This window comes from Phascolarctos cinereus, unplaced genomic scaffold, assembly GCF_003287225.1.
Source record: "Phascolarctos cinereus isolate Bilbo 61053 unplaced genomic scaffold, phaCin_HiC Scaffold_2;HRSCAF=192, whole genome shotgun sequence".
NCBI classification, from domain to species: Eukaryota; Metazoa; Chordata; class Mammalia; order Diprotodontia; family Phascolarctidae; genus Phascolarctos; species Phascolarctos cinereus.
Window position 1 is genome coordinate 414138292 of NW_027555625.1, and position 16007 is coordinate 414154298.

At 39.0% G+C, this 16007-nt stretch overlaps 1 protein-coding gene across 1 annotated transcript; it reads left to right on the forward strand.

The window, feature by feature from the left end:
* Window positions 1-323: 323 nt before the first annotated feature.
* Window positions 324-14422, forward strand: LOC110203402 (serine protease inhibitor Kazal-type 6-like). The gene is made up of 5 exons (XM_078149202.1): window positions 324-381; window positions 3097-3122; window positions 5358-5372; window positions 13465-13580; window positions 14377-14422. The coding sequence occupies exons 1-5, from the start codon at window positions 324-326 to the stop codon at window positions 14420-14422; spliced, it is 261 nt and encodes an 86-aa protein (XP_078005328.1).
* The last annotated feature ends 1585 nt before the right edge of the window (window positions 14423-16007 follow it).

The window sequence follows — 16007 nt, forward strand, 5'->3', positions numbered from 1 at the left end:
AATCTCGGGAAAGGGACCGGTTGGTCATAAAAATGCAGATTACTTGTCCCTTGAAGGCTATATCCTCTTAATGAATGAGATCTAAGGTGCGACTCATAATTGTTCTAATTTCTTCCAATGATGTGGAGCATAAAACATTCCTTTAAGTTCATGACATGCTCCAATAAATATCTTCCCTTTTAAGGTTGGAGGTGACTTTAGAAGGTGATGTTATAAACAAGGTGGGGATTCCCACTCCCAATACCATGTCTATATATACGTATGCTATGTGGAACACTTCTTCACCATAGCTGGTTTAGCTGGAGCAGCCTCACTTGGCCACCATGAAAGCAACAGGTGCCTTTGTATTTCTTTCTCTGGCCCTTTTCTGCTTCTTCTCAGGTGAGTTCCAATGATTATTGGGTGTGTTACTAATCTGTTAGTATTCCATTTATTTGGCAACTATACTTTTCTGGCCAGGGCAGGGATTGCTAATGGAATCAGTATTTTCCAAAATGGTAGAGGGGCTGGCTCTGCATAAGCTCATTTTGGAGGGCAGGATGGGATGGTATGCAGCTGGACAAATAATTCACATCCAAAGTTCCTGAGGTGGGGGTGTGGGGAGGTCTCAATGTACTGGAATTGCCAACAATTGGCAACAGTGTGACATGGCAGTCAAATTAACTAATTAAGTCTCAGGAGACACTAATAGAAGCCTGAGGGCAAGAATTAGAGAAGCTAAATTCCCACTGTCTTCTGTGTTAGTCAGATCTCACTTAGAAAACTGTTTAATCATGGGCCAAAATTTTCAGGGCAGAGGAAGCTTTCCTTGTTGGACAGAGGGATAACAGATTTATTGTATCAAGGGAATGATATGACCATTGAAATGTTTACTTTTCAGTCAAGTCACTTTTGGGGGCCACCTTCTACCCATTGTTCCTACTTCTAAACTCTGAGGGCAAGACAAACAAACCTAAACTCTCATCTATGTGGTAATACTTCAAAAATAAGTAACAATGCAATGAATATGTGCTCTACAATCTCTCCTCCTCCTCCAGGCTCAATACTCTGATTTCCTCATGTAGCACCAATTTTATTCCATTTAGCATCCTGGACACCTTCCTCTGTACCTATTCCAATTTGTCAATGTTTTTCTTGGGCACAGGGATGGAAGATTTCCTGGGTTAGGGAATGAGCCCATGCCTGCATATGATCAGCCAAAACAGTGTTGGAGACCGTCTTAATGATCACCATTTGTATAAATGATCAAAATATTGCTACATCAGTATTAGCCTACACCCTGTATTAACTATTCCAATTTGGTGGCTTTTGTCATATGAACAAAGATTGTCTTGCTACACAAAGCTAGTAAACAGGCTGGATTCTTTTAGTTATTCACTCCTCCTGACCTACCTCCCCTTACCATAGAGTAGTGAAAAGAGCCTTATGTTGAGAGTCAGTACCTCTGCATTCAAATCTTAACTGTGTCACTAGTCTGATGCATGACTTTGGGTAAAGTTCTTAGGAAGTAAAATGAATGACTCAGTGCTTATGATAGATGAACTCTAAGGTACTTTCTAGTTCTATAGTTTATATTCTGAAATCCTTTTTGGTTTTGACCTTTTGTGAAGAAAGATAATGAGAGTCATCTCATTTGATTTAAAGACTTGGATTTAAGGATTGGATTGGATTTAAATTTTAAAATTTCATCCTCCTCTTGTGCTCCTAAGAATTTCCTCTACACCTGTGGCCTGAGCTGGAGCAAGTAGGGGCTCACAGTCCTAAACAGTCCAGACAGTAGTATAGTATTAGCCATCTGAATAATTCTCCCTCCCAGTCCCAAGCTCTTTGCATTTCATTATGCTTAAAATTATTTAATTGGTTAATGAATTTAACTCCCTAAAACATTAGGCATCTATGGTATATTAGAATTAGGGTTATGATTTGTAGTAAAAAAAATCTGGTTTCAGAAATCTTGACATTGTCATTAACTTAAACAAGTCACTTCCCCTTTTGGGACATCAGTTTCTCTACCTCAAACCATGATCATAGAATTTCAGAACTGACAGGGACTCCTAGTCCCCTGCAATATCCCTGACAAGCATAAAGTTATCCAGACTTTGCTTGAAGAATTCTAGTAATGGGAAACAGTACTTCCCAATGCCGTTCATTCTATTTGGGAGAAGCTTTGATAATTACTAGTGTTTCCCATATATCAAAATGAAATATGCCTTTCAGCAGCTCCCAATCATTGTTCATAATTTTGTCTTCTTGGTTCAACCAGAAAACAAACAAGCAAACAAACAAAAATTTAAAGTCAAACACCCCCTTTTGCTGCTTAAGACTTCTCTTCTTCAAATGAAAGATCCCTAGTTTCTAACTTGTACAACAGGTTTTTTTGTTTGTTTGTTTGTTTTTTGGTGAGGCAATTGGGGTTAAGTGACTTGCCCAGAGTCACACAGCTAGTGAGTATTATACGTCTGAGGTCTGGATTTGAACTCAGGTCCTCCTGACTCCAGGGCCGGTGCTCTATCCACTGAGCCACCTAGCTGCACCTGTACAATATGATTTTAAACCCCCTACTAATGTGATTGCCCTCCTTTAGAGAAACTGATTTACTCAAACTATTTTGGTGTGTCAAATCTCTTGGACATGATTCTCATATCTAGTTTTGAATTTTGAGAATTCCACAATGTTCCAGCCATCGTGGAAAGAACTTTAATATAGTTAATCCTATTTTATAGAGGAAGAACTTGAAGCCCAGAGAGGGAGAGCATTTTATCCAAAGTCACACTGAAAGTCAGTGGCAAAGCCAGGGCTGGAACCTAGGTTTTCTCACTTTCATGTCAGGGTGCTTTAAACTCCACCGTACTTCTTGTCAAGCAGTTCCTGGCCATGGCCTTTTCCTTCTCCAGTCTCAGAATGGTTTCATCCCTAATAACCTTGGGGTAAATAAATGCTGGTAAAATGTCATAAAATCTACTACTATGACATAGTCATGACTCTTGTCCTCTGCCTTTGATAAGTCAAGAAATCTTGCTAGATAGATACAAAGCTTTTCCTTCATTGAAGGTTTGGGAATTTCATTGTTTGTGTTTTGTGCTTTTGTTTTTCCAGATGTCACCAGTCAAGGAGGAGGGAAGGTCAGTACATGTTACTTCTCCTTTTTTCCAGGCCAAGCAGTGACTCTTTATTTCTAAATCTTCTATGAAAGCGTGGAACCTGGGTTGGGGTTGAACAGAGAGAATGTAACACTTAGCCCATGATTGTGAACCTCACCAATACATATGGGCTTTCTGGACCATTGAGTCTAAATTGGGGGTTTGGTAGTATGTCTGGGAAGGGGCCCAACTTATCCTACCTGTCTAGTGGACACCAACAATATTCTAGGATCATCGCTTCTGAGGGACCTTAAAAACCAGATAGTTCAACACCCTCATTTTACAAATGAGGAAACTGAAGCTCAGGGAGGCTCGGTGACTTTCCCAATAGTCACACAGGTCATAAGTGACAGAATAAGGATTTGAACCCAAGTCCTCTGACTCCAAGTCCAGTGTTCTCTCCACTGCACCTTGGGCTTCAGCCATGTAAAGTGTGATGTTGTTTTACCATGAGCACGTCACTTAGAATCACAAGACATTAGAGTAGGAAGGGACTTTGGGGGACATCTAGTCCAATTTGACCAGAATCTTTTCTATGGTATGGCCCAGATAAGGCCCAAAGAGGTATGGATATAGCCTCTACCTGAAGATATCTAGTGATAGGGAACACACTACCGCTTCTGGAAGCCCATCCTTTTTGGGGATGGCTCTAATTGTTAATAAGTTTGTTCACATGTTAATTTGAAATTCATCTTCTTGTAAAATTGCCATGTTATACCTAGTTTTGCCCTCTGGAACCAAGCCAAACAAACCTGAAAGATCATCATCCTCAAATGTTTTCAGAAACTGATTTTTCCCCTAAGTCTCCTTTTCTTCAGGCTAATCATTCTCAGCTCCTGCAACAAGAGCTGGGAGGACATGTTTTCTGATCCACTCACTGTCCTGGCTGCCTTCCTCTGTAAATGCTGAAGTTGATCAATATCCTTCTGTCATTGTCACACTTGGAAGGAGACATAGTACTTATGGTGTGGCCTGACTAAGGCCGGGGAAAGCAGAACTATCGCATCCCTTGTTCTCAAAACTATACTTCACCACTCTGGGTCTCAGTTCCTTCCTCTGAAGGGATCTCTAAAGTCTCTTTCAGTTCTAAAGATCCTGTTTTCTGATTTTGCACATGTTTTATAGGCATAAATTAATAATAATAATAATAATAACACTAGCATTTATATCACACTTTGAGGTTTGCAAAACACTATAGATATAATTTATATGTAATGAATTATAGACAGAAATATATAATATCTAATATATATTATATAGAGACAATATAATATATAGATACAATTTCATTTTATCCTCACAACAACCCTGGGATGTTGGGGCTATTGTTATCCCCATTTTATAAATGAGGAAACTGAGGCAGACAAAGATTAAGCCACTTGCCCACAGGTACACAGCTAGTAAGTGCCTGAAACTGGATTTGAACAGAGGTGTTCCTGACTCTAGGCACAATTCTCTTACTTGTTGTACCACCTAGATGTCTCTGTAGAGTTCTAGACACAGGTGTATGCAATGATAGTAACTCACAGCAGGGCCACCATATGGGCACCAAAAATCCTTGGTTTCTCTCATGCTACTGGTGATTCCATATCGTGGCAGAACGCAGCTGAGCAGAGTACGATGTTGTAATGTCAAAAGCCCTCACTGGAAAATGAAGTCTGGTTGCAGCTCTATTAACCATCAACTTACTATATAATTTTGGATGTCACTTCTCTTTGGGCCTTGGTTTTTTACCCTTTAAAGCTATTGGATTGGACTTGGTGTGTGCCAAGGCTCTATTCCAGGTCTAAGAGTCTCTGATTGTAAGTTGAATGATGGACTAAAATATATCCTGTTAGGACAAGTTTCACACCACTTATACCTGTAAGGCAGAAGACAAAACCTCCCTTTCAGAGCACATCAAAGCCATCTTTGTCCCCTCAAAGGCAGCTCCTTAGTAGTCTGTTCTCCTTGAGATGTGTTGGAGAAAGGGTGAAACCATCCACTTTAACCTGTTAGTTCTTAACTACTAGGGCAAAAAGAAAAAAAAGAAAAACATTCTCCCCTGGTTTTCTAGCCCATTCCTACATTAGCTTTGGGTGTCATTGAAAGAGTATGGGGTTTGTAGTCAGAAGAAACCTTGTTTCCAATTCTGACTCTATTTAGGGTCTATTTAGGATCTGAAATTGAAAGGGTCCTTAGTTATCATTTAGTCAGACTTCCTCCTTTTGCTAACAGTCTCAAGGAGGTAAAGTGATATAAGATCATAGAAATAATAAAATCTTAGGACTAAAGAGGACCTTACTGACCAGTTGGTTCAACTTTAACCTGGAATATTGATTTCCTCTATAAAATGGTTATATTGTGATTTAGGGACAGAGTTAGACTAGAAGCCAGGTTTAGCTGACTCCTGATAGAATGCACTCTCTTTCTGTCTCTATCTCTCTCCTTTCTTCTTCCCCCTCTGCAACCTCCCTCTCTCGGTCTCTCTGTGTCTGCTTCTGCCTTTGTCTCTTTCTGTCACTATCCCTTTCTCTTCTCTCCTCCTTCTTCTCTCCCTCATTCTTTCCTCACAGTCCTGTCCTTCCCCTCCTAGAACATAAACTGATTGAGGGCAGGGATGAGATCTCTCTATGTATCTATCTACACACACACACACACACACACACACCACACACACACACACATATACATACATATGTGTGTGTGTGTGTGTGTATATATATACGTATATATATATATATATATATATATATATATATATATATATATATATATATATATATATATATATACACACACATATATGTACACACACACACAGAGTCTTTGTACCTCCAGTGCTCAGTACAGTACCTTATGCATAGCAGGTACTTAATAAATGTTTGTTGAATTGAATTAAATCAAACCCAGGTCTTTCCTCTGAGTCTCAGCTCACTGCTATTTCTCCTATGCCATACTTTTTGTATAACAAGTCACTATACTTCTTTGGCCCTAGTTTCCTCCTTTGTCAAATGAGATGGTTGGGACTAGAGAATTGCTTAGATCCCTTCCAGTTTTCAATCCTGTAATCTTAAAATCCTTAATACTTGATTCTTAACTTTGGGGAAAGAAAGTTACATTGAAATGTCTGAATAACTTTAATTTAAATAGATGCACTTTAATTGCTTTCAAGTGCTTATAGTATGAAAGTGTACCCAGGAAATGTTTTAATGAATAGATCAGAATAAACTATGACTAGCCCTTCAATTATCCACATATGCATCAGTGTTTCAAAATATATAAAACTTTCATTTTGTTCTCACAAGTAGATTTAGGCTGGTCAAGACCTCAAAGGTTTCTTCTTGTTTTCAGAATCTATTCTTTAATCACTTTGGCTTCCCTGCCTCCTAGAATAAAAGAGCTTCAAGTGACACCACCTATCTTCTTGAAATTTGACAGAGGAATAAGCAGAGGCCCAGAAAGGTTAAGGACACTTAGGTGGTAAAGCAGAAGACCAAGACGCACTGACTCCAAATCCTTCTTTCCACTACTTCATGCTGATGTTGGGGATGGGATAGTATGCCTATTAGGGTGGAGATATACCTGTGCTATGATTGATTTAGACTTATGAGGAATTTTCTAGCTCAATCCATTCATTTAATAGTGGAGGAAACTGAGGTCCCAAGAATGGGAGTAACTTGGCTACGATTGTGTGGTAAGAAACAGAGATAGGATTGAAAGCCAGCTAGTCCCATTAAAAATGAAAAACAATTATTAAGCCCTTTACCTGTTAACAGCAGCCTGTTCTGGATACCAAGATGGATAAGTGTAGTCTGTAACTTCAAGGAGCTTAGAATACAGAAACAAGATGAACCCTATATACAAACAGCCATGTCACACATGGCAACAATAACAGCTCTCCTTGCTATGGCACTTTGAGATTTAAAAGTACTCTGAATTTGGGGGGAGAAGACTTGCCTTTGTCATTTTCAATGTAAATCTTAGGCAAGTCATGTAATCTTGGCGTTCACTTTCCTTATGGATTAAACGAGGGACTAGGACTAGATGACCAGTAAGGTCTCTTTCAGCTTTAGTCCTGTGTCATAATGTTTTCTGGAGAACAGTCTTGCAAAGGGGAAAATTGCATTATTATTATACCTGCTTTACAGATGTGGTCATCAAGGCTCACAGAAAACATGTGATTCACCCAAGGTCATACAACGAGTAAAGCTCAGAACCCAGACTGAAAACCAAGTTTCCTAACTCAGAACCAAAGTTCTTTTCACTATACCTCACTGCTTTTTATAAATTTAACAAAATTATTTTACTGTACAATTTGGATATACATCTCCTTGTAAGAAGCATTTACTACATAGGAGAGAGCTATGTAAAATATACTTTAGATATAACCTAATCAAAATTCCCTTTTTTAAATTTAGGCAGTTGGAATTAAATGACTTGCCCAGGGTCACACAGCTAGTAAATGTCAAGCATTTGTTTTGAGGCTGGATTTGAACTCAAGTCCTCCTGACTTCAGAGTCGGTGATCTAACCACTGCAGAACCTAGATGCCCCCAAATTCCCTTTTTCCACTTACAAACAAGGAAACCGACGTGGCAAAATGACTTGAATGAGGTTACATAGGTGGTGGCAAAGTCAACATTTGAACCTAGGTTTTGAGACACTAAATCCGGGATTCTTCCCAATACATTTTGAGGAACCTAAGCCTAAGCTTTGAAGAATTTATTACTGAAAATTGGCCCTGGTGTTACAGGAATCAGTTCAGCCTGATGCTTCTTATAAGCCTATTGACAGACAGCAGATAATCCTGTACTCACTTGGCACATAATAAGCACTTAATAATTAACTTTTGTTAACTGACATAGAGAGATTTTGGGGGCAGAGTCATTGGGTAGCATGGTGATTATGCACACAGCCCACCTGTGGCAATATTTTGGCCTGGAAGCTGAAATGATAGTTATCATTACTAGTCCTAGTACTCTTCTTGGCAAAAATAACACATCCTTCTCTAAGACTTTAAGCAATTTTATTAAAACAACTGGGCTGTAAGATAAGAAAGCTAATTCTCAGAGACTTACTCAGGATCACACAGCTAAGGTCAGAGCTAGGATTCTAACCCAGATCTTGTAATATCAAGATGAGCTTCTGCCAACTATGTCATAGAGTTAGAAGAGACCTTAGAGACAATCAAGTCCAAAGCCCTCATTTTACACAAGAGAACATGAGACTTGGAGGGTTCATTATTTGCCCTTGGTCACAATTGTTACAGAGATAGAACTGGAATAATTCACAGTTTTCTAACTTCCAGGTCAGAAGACCTAGGATTAAAACTCAATATAATTGGTCAGCATTTCCTAGAAACTTCTGAAAAATCCAAGAAGTTTTAAAAACCAAATATATTATAAAACAAAAGGAGAAAGTGTTGGTATTCCAATTTTCTAACATGCTACTAGGAATACTTTTTACAAAGATACTCTCAGGAGCAATTTGAGGTTAATGACTAGGGTTAGATGAGGATGGGAGTGTTGAGAATTAGGGTTCAGAGATCAAGACTGGATGAAGCAAGCGGGGGCCAGAATATAATTTTCAGTCATGTCTGACTTCATGACCCCATTTAGGGTTTTCTTGGCAAAACCAATGGAGTGCTTTGTCATTTCCTTCTCCAGCTCATTTTATGGATGAGGAAATTGAGGCAAATAAGGTTCAGTGACTTGCCAAGGGCCACATAGCTAGTAAGGGTCTGAGGCCATATTTGAATTCAGGAAAATGAGTCTTTCTAACTCCAGGCCCAACACTCTATCCACTGTGCTGCTTAGCTGCCTTGGAACCAGGGTAGGATGGGGTAGGATGAAGAGCAAGCTTGGATAGTGTATCTTGGAAATGATGGTTGGATAGAGGGAACCTGGGGACAAAGTTAGAATGGTGATAATCAGGTCAGAACTGACTAGAAGTGGGGCTGGGAACCAATGATACATGGGAAGAATTATGGACCAGGGTTGGAGATGGAGAGTTAGGGACCAGGGCTTGAATGAAGGGGCTCTGTGGACCAAGAATGAAATGGAAGAATGGTGGGATTTGGGACCAAGATTGGGTGAGAATGTTTAGAACCAGGGCTGGATAGGAAGATACAGGGACTACATTTTGATAGGAAAGAGGTTAGGGACCATGGTCAGATGGGGGATGATTTTGAATACAAAACTTTATTAAATTATGGAGGAAGAATAGGGACTGGTGCTAAATTAGGAGTATTTGGTGGTTAAAAACGAGGTTAGATAGGGAGGGCTATTTATGAGGGTTGAAGTTGGGGGCCAAGTTTGAGAGAAGTACAAGGCTCTGATCATCATCAGCTCTCAGATGTTGATAGTGCATCCTATTCCCTCCTTCACCTGATCCACATGCTCACTTCTCTCTCATGGGGAAGAAGTAGCAAGAATGACCCCAGAGACCAGATGCTAGAAGGGTCAGGGAAGCCTATACTCCAGGCTTGGCATTGCTATACAATTCCAGAACCCATTTATTCCACCCACCTTCAGAAAAAAAAATGTGTATGGGGAGGCGGAATGGGTTGGTAAATAAGGAGTAGTAGGTTAGTTCCTTATCTTCATTGTCTCAACAGATTCTCAAAAATGTGCTAAAAGTATTGGTTTTAGAGCTGGTGGACCTGGTTTCAAGGTTCAGATCTCCTTGTTACTAGCTATCTGACCTTGAATTAGTCTCTCTCCTCTTTTTATCTCTGTCTCTGTTTCTGTTTCTGCTTCTGTTTCTGTCTCTGTCTCTCTGTATCTCTGTGTCTCTCTGTTTTCTTATCTAAATAATGAAAGGGTTGGATCAGATAGCGGTGTCAAATTCAGATAGAAGTGGATCCCATTGGGTTGTCCTGTCTATAGAGATCTCAGAAAATCTCACTGGCTTTGGCTTGGAAGGAGAGGAAGAAAGTGACTGCTGCTAGTTTTAGAAAATTATGAGGGCAGGAACACATCCCCCCTTTTCCAATCAGCTTTTCTCCTTTCTGCGCTTCATTTTCCTCCTCTAAGAAATAGGATAGTCATGTATCATTACTTATGTCCTAGGGTTTGTTGTAAGGAAAGTATTTTGCAAACTGTAGCATGATAATGAAATATTAGCTATTGTGATATTATGCTTAGACAGGACCAGCATGGAGCCTGCTTTTCCTGTGAAGTTAAAGGACAAGCAAACCTCAAACGGCACATCCTATAAAATGGAGCTCAGATTCTGAGTTAAAAAATGTTCACAACTTATAAAGATCTTGTGAAGAGCAAGACTTTGCTATCATCTTCACAGATAATGGGAAAAGTATTAGATTAGGAGACAAAGGACGAGTGTTCAAATATTTACCACTATGACACTGGGAAAGATATTTTCCATTTCAAGTCTTGAAATTCCTCATCTGTCAAGTGGGAAGCTTGGGTTAGTGACCTCTTAGATTTCCCCAGGCTCTGGTATTCTGAGTTCTATTTTCTATTTTAGGTCTAACATTCTATTTTCTGTATTGTATCTTTAATCCTCACAAAGCCATGGTTAGTGGTTTCCTGCTGGGGACAGTTTTAGGGCAAACAGACCAGAAGCCCTGCCCACCTTGAGGGTGGCAGTTATGTATTGCCCATCACAGAGGCTCAGAGAGGAGGACCTTTTCTCAACCCCAATTACCAGGGAAATTGATCTGTGATAAAGTCAAATCTCTTGGGTAACTCCTGAACCCCAACCCTGTTTCCTACCTTTGCTTTCCTCAGTAGCCCAAATGCCTCTTCCTGCATCCTTCCCCAGGGAACTGTGGGAGAATCCTAGGTCTCTAGCAAAGGTCCTAGGCTGTAGGCTAGGTAAGAAGAGACTGAATTAAGACAAGTGCCTCTTCCTTATCTCCTTTCCAAAGGGAAAACAGAGCGTGGATCCCAAGGTTATCAGGCCAAGTATTTATCTCTCTCATGTAATGCACTTTTAATTTTCTTTCTTTTTTGTTACTATGTCCATTTGGTCAAGCTGATCTTTTCAGTGAGTTCTCAGCCCAATTTTAATGTTGGGCCTGGACAAAATACCCCTTGCTAGGCAGCAGGAGAAAATAACATGACCCATATAAACTGTACATGTTGGACTATACAATACACTATTCTAATTAAATATTCTAATTCCTAATTAGAATTAAGCCCACCTCTTCGAAGGACCTGATTTTCACCAGCTCAATCTGCTGCCACTATTGTACATGTAGGGATGTGTGTGTGTGTGTGTGTGCACGTGCACGTGTGTGTGTGTGTGTGTGTGTGTGTGTGTGTGTGTGTGAAGGAGGGGCAGATTGGTGGCACAAGCTTTTCCTTTATCTCTGGTGAGACAAAAAGGGATTGAGATTGGCAGTTTGCATTCCATGTTACTGAAAAGGGATCTTGATTTGGAGCAACAATTTCAGCTCTTTTATATGACTTGTTGGATTTGGCAAAGTCACTTAAATTTCATGAGCCTCAGCTTCTTCATCACAGTTTATGGGAATAATAAGACTTGTATTACCTACATCAAAGGATGGTTGTGAAGAAAGGGCTTTATGATACCATATAAATGTAGCATTATAATTAACAATAATAATAAATCTCATAAAAACTTTGCTTTTTATGGGTTGTGCAAAGTCCTATATTACTAAAGAAATTAGCATGGGTAAATATTAAATTTTCCAAGAAAAAAAAATTCATGTTTTAAAATGGGCTGCTTGTATAAATTGTTCTCCTAGGTCTATTCACTTCATTCTTCATCAGTTCTTTCAGTCATTCCCAGCATCTTCTGAAACTGTCCCTTTTGTCCTTTCTGATGGTGCAATAATATTCCATTACATCACACACGATAGTTTGTTCCCCAATAGGTAGACACCTCATTTTATGAAAAAAGTTATTATGAAAATAGTTGTTATAAATATTTTATACTCATGGATATTTTTCTTTTTTTACTTTAAAAAATATTTAATTTTTAATTTATGTGATAAAACAAGCACTTCCATAACATAGTACAATAAAAAATGATTCCACATGAAACTAAAAATCTATTATGTATAACATGCTATTTCATTTACAAATATAATACATTTATATATGATAATTTCTTCTTTTTTTCTTTCTCTGTTTTTCTCCTTTTTTTCTTTCCTCATCCACATTAGAGATGGCTACCATTAGACATAGTTATCCTCATACACATGCACACACATGTAAAATTATTCTGTGCATACTTTTACTTACCAGTTCTTTCTCTGGATGCAGATTGCACCTTTCTTCATATGTCCCCTAGTAGTGGCATAGTTTGGTGAAAGGGTATGGACAATTTCGTGACATGTTTGAACAATTCCAAATTGCTTTAACTTGGGAATTTAGAGAGATAGAACATTTATTAAGCACTTACTATATGCCAAGTATTTTTATAAGCGCTGAGTTTATAAATATTAGCAAGCAAGGTAGGCCTTGCCTTCAAGGAGTTTCCATGGTAATAGGTGAAAAAAAAAACAGAAGGAAAGCTGGAAAGGTGAGAGTGGGGAATTACATATGTGGTTGCAGGCTAAGAATATGGTCAAGGAGTAACATGGTGGCCTGAATCCAGGAATGATAAAGTAAATACTCTTGTGAAAGCCCAGTGTCCCATGGGTTAGACTCTACAACTCCAGTGGGAGAGAGCTAAGATTATGGCCATAGTATAGACAGCAAGGTAGAAAGATGGGGTTACTCTCCTATAAAGACAAGTACATTGGGCTAGACATCAGGACATCTGGGTTCTATTTCCTATTCTACCTTTATCTTTCTCTGTGGCGTTGGGGAAATCACTGTTCCTGGGGGGCCTCAGTTTCTCTATCTGTAAAATTAAAGCTTGTATTATATATTCTATACTGTTCTTTCCAATAGTATTCAATGAATCTAAGTGCCTAAATATGATTGTTTCTGAATCTATGAACTATCATATAGCATCATCTTAAGGGGCTTACCAAGATTATCATATTGGTGGTGGGTTTGTCACATGCCAGCTCCTCAGATAACACTCTGGGGCCATTCAGTACAGGGGAAATATCACATCCTTCCCCCTCCCCCCCCACCATATTTCTTTATGACAGCAATGTTCCAAATTTGATGCTCATCATAATCATCCATTATTATTGATAAGATGACTAAAGTATAGTCAACTTCTATTTACAAAGGCAGAAGCACAGGTAATGCAATTGGAAAATCTCTCTCTCTTAAATGGCTTAAGCATAAAACTGGTACATAAAGGAGTTGATTTTAGCTTCATGGAAAATATACTGACTTTGTGAATATGGTCATTTCTGGGATTCTGTAAAACATTTTTCTATTGTGCTATGCTAGGTGGACTGCGGTGAATTTCGAGACCCCAAAGTATATTGCACCAGAGAATCTAACCCTCATTGTGGCTCTGATGGCCAGACTTATGGCAACAAGTGCTCCTTCTGTAAAGCGATGGTGTAAGTTATTGATCTCTATTTTTCCATGTGTAAAACGGAAGGTTGGACTAGATAACTTAAAGATTCCTTCAAGTCTCACATTCTGTGTTCTGTCTTCCAAGGTCCCTCCCAGCTCCCATATTCCATGTTCCATGTCCTAAGATCCCATCCAGTCAGAAAACCCCAAGCTCCCCATAAAGCTTGTTCAAAGACTCCTAGAGAATCAGCCTTGTTATAATTCTGCCCACTAGAAGTAGAATATATATTTATATCTGCCAAAATACCAAGACCACAGAATCTCATGGTACTGAAGAACATTAGAGCTAGAAAGTATCTCAAAGACGATCTGCTTCCATGTTGTCATTTTATACATGAGGAAAGTAAGAACATGGTGAAGATAAGGGACTGAACAAAGATCACACAGTTGACAAGTGGAAGAGTCCAGAATTCACACCAGGTGTCCTTAATCCAAATGAATTTTTCCGTCTAAAATGTCATACTTCCTCAATGAGCTATAGGCTTGGGTATTGCTAGATTCAGATGGCCCAGCCACATAGACTAGTGGTTATTTCAATAGCTTCCTACCCTGCTGCTATGGCCAAGAGAAATGCTTATGTTCTTTTGAGAGAAAAAAAACCTGGAATGGGATGTACAACACCTGACTTTTGCTTACCTTGTGATCTTGGACCAAGTTCTTCACTTCTTGGGACCACCGTTTCTCATCTATGAAATAAGATACTTCAACTAGATGAGCTTTGTGGTTACTTCCAGCTATGCCCTTCTATAACTGTCATATTTGTATGTGTCTCTTTCACAGGGAAAGTGGTGGAAAGGTGACATTAAAGCATCAGGGAAAATGCTGAAGCTTGACTAGTGTTGTGTGCAGACCACCTTCCAGTCTCTGCTCCTCCATTGTCCTGATACCTTTCCTCGTTCCTCTTCTGCCTTATTTTTCTGTGAGGGATCATTCTATAGATATACATCTTTTACTGACCTCAGGCCTGGGGAAAGGGTTTAACCTAAACCAATTTACATCTCTGACATATTCTACATGAATAAAGTAAATTCCACAGAAGCCTGAGTCTTGTTTTAATTTCAAATAATGTCGATGCATAGAGGGATATACAGTATAGCAGAAAGGATCCTGAGATGGCACCGGATGACTTGGGTTCACATCCCAGCTCTGCCACTAACCAGCTACAGGACCTGGTGCAGTTTGGGTTTTGTTTTGGAGCCTCATTTTCTCTATCTCTGAAACATTATTAAAGAGGTGATTTGTGAAGAAAGGAAAGTAATCATCACTCTCAAGCAATAAGAGTTCATCAATAAGAAGTCATGGACTTTCTGCTGGCTCTGCCGTATTCCAGTGAATTGCCAAAATGACAAACAGAAAAGGAAAAAGGAGAAGAACACGATACATGTTTCCTAGGCCCTTTCAAAAACATGGTGTTGTCCCTCTGGCTACATATATGCAGATATACAAAAAAGGTGATATTGTAGATGCCAAGAATATGGGCATGGTTCAGCTTGGCCCCACAAATGTTATCGTGGCAAGACTGGACAGGTCTATAATGTTACTCAGCATTCTGTAGGCATTGTTGTAAACAAACAGGTTAAGGGCAAGATTCTAGGCAAGAGAATTAATGTGCATATTGAGCATATTAATCATTCTAAGAGCAGAGATAGCTTCCTGAAGCGGATAAAGGAAAATGATCAGAAGAAGGAGGAAGCCAAAGGAAAGGTCACTGAAATGCCAGCGTGTTCCACCCAGAGAAGCATGCTTTGTGAGAACCAATGGCAAGGAACCTGAGCTGTTGGAACCAATATCCTACAAATTCATGGCATAAGTGGCTGTAAAATTTAAAAAAAAATTATTGGGTTATGGAAAAAAAATAGTAACTCATGCTAGGCCAAGCTGATTTCCTTCCTTAACAGTATTACTGCATTACAGATCAGGGAATATCATAGATGAAGCATTTCTGAATTTCACCAGGGTCTTTGACAAAATCTCTCATGATGCCTTTGTTGACTGATGAGAGAACAAAGAGATTGGTTAAGAAGTAGATGGAATGGACTAAAACAGTAGAGATTTTTTGGGAAAATGTCAATATTTTTGGATGGGTCTAGTCAAACATCCCAGATGTCTGTCATTTAATATTTTCAATGACTTGAACAAAGCCTGATATATTGTTATACTTATGAAACTGTAGCTAATGGGGAAAAAAGGATAAGTAAAAAAAATTGACAGAATCATGAATTTAAAAAAAAAATCTTGATAGCCTCAAACCAGAGGATAAATAAAAGTTAAGAGAGAGGAATATAAGACTCCATTTGGATTAAAAATTAATTGCAAAAATAAAAGTTAAGTTCTTAACAGAAGCTAGAGATTATGGATGTGGAATATCAACATATAGTCAGACTCAATTGACGTGTTCAGTTTTGCAGATC

Excerpts from the sequence above, each read along its gene's own strand:
- LOC110203402 (XM_078149202.1), top strand. The coding sequence starts at position 324 with ATGAAAGCAACAGGTGCCTTTGTATTTCTTTCTCTGGCCCTTTTCTGC. Across the intron at positions 382-3,096 it reads CCTTTTCTGCTTCTTCTCAG|ATGTCACCAGTCAAGGAGGA; the intron begins GTGAGTTCCAAT and ends TTGTTTTTCCAG. Across the intron at positions 13,581-14,376 it reads TCCTTCTGTAAAGCGATGGT|GGAAAGTGGTGGAAAGGTGA; the intron begins GTAAGTTATTGA and ends TCTCTTTCACAG.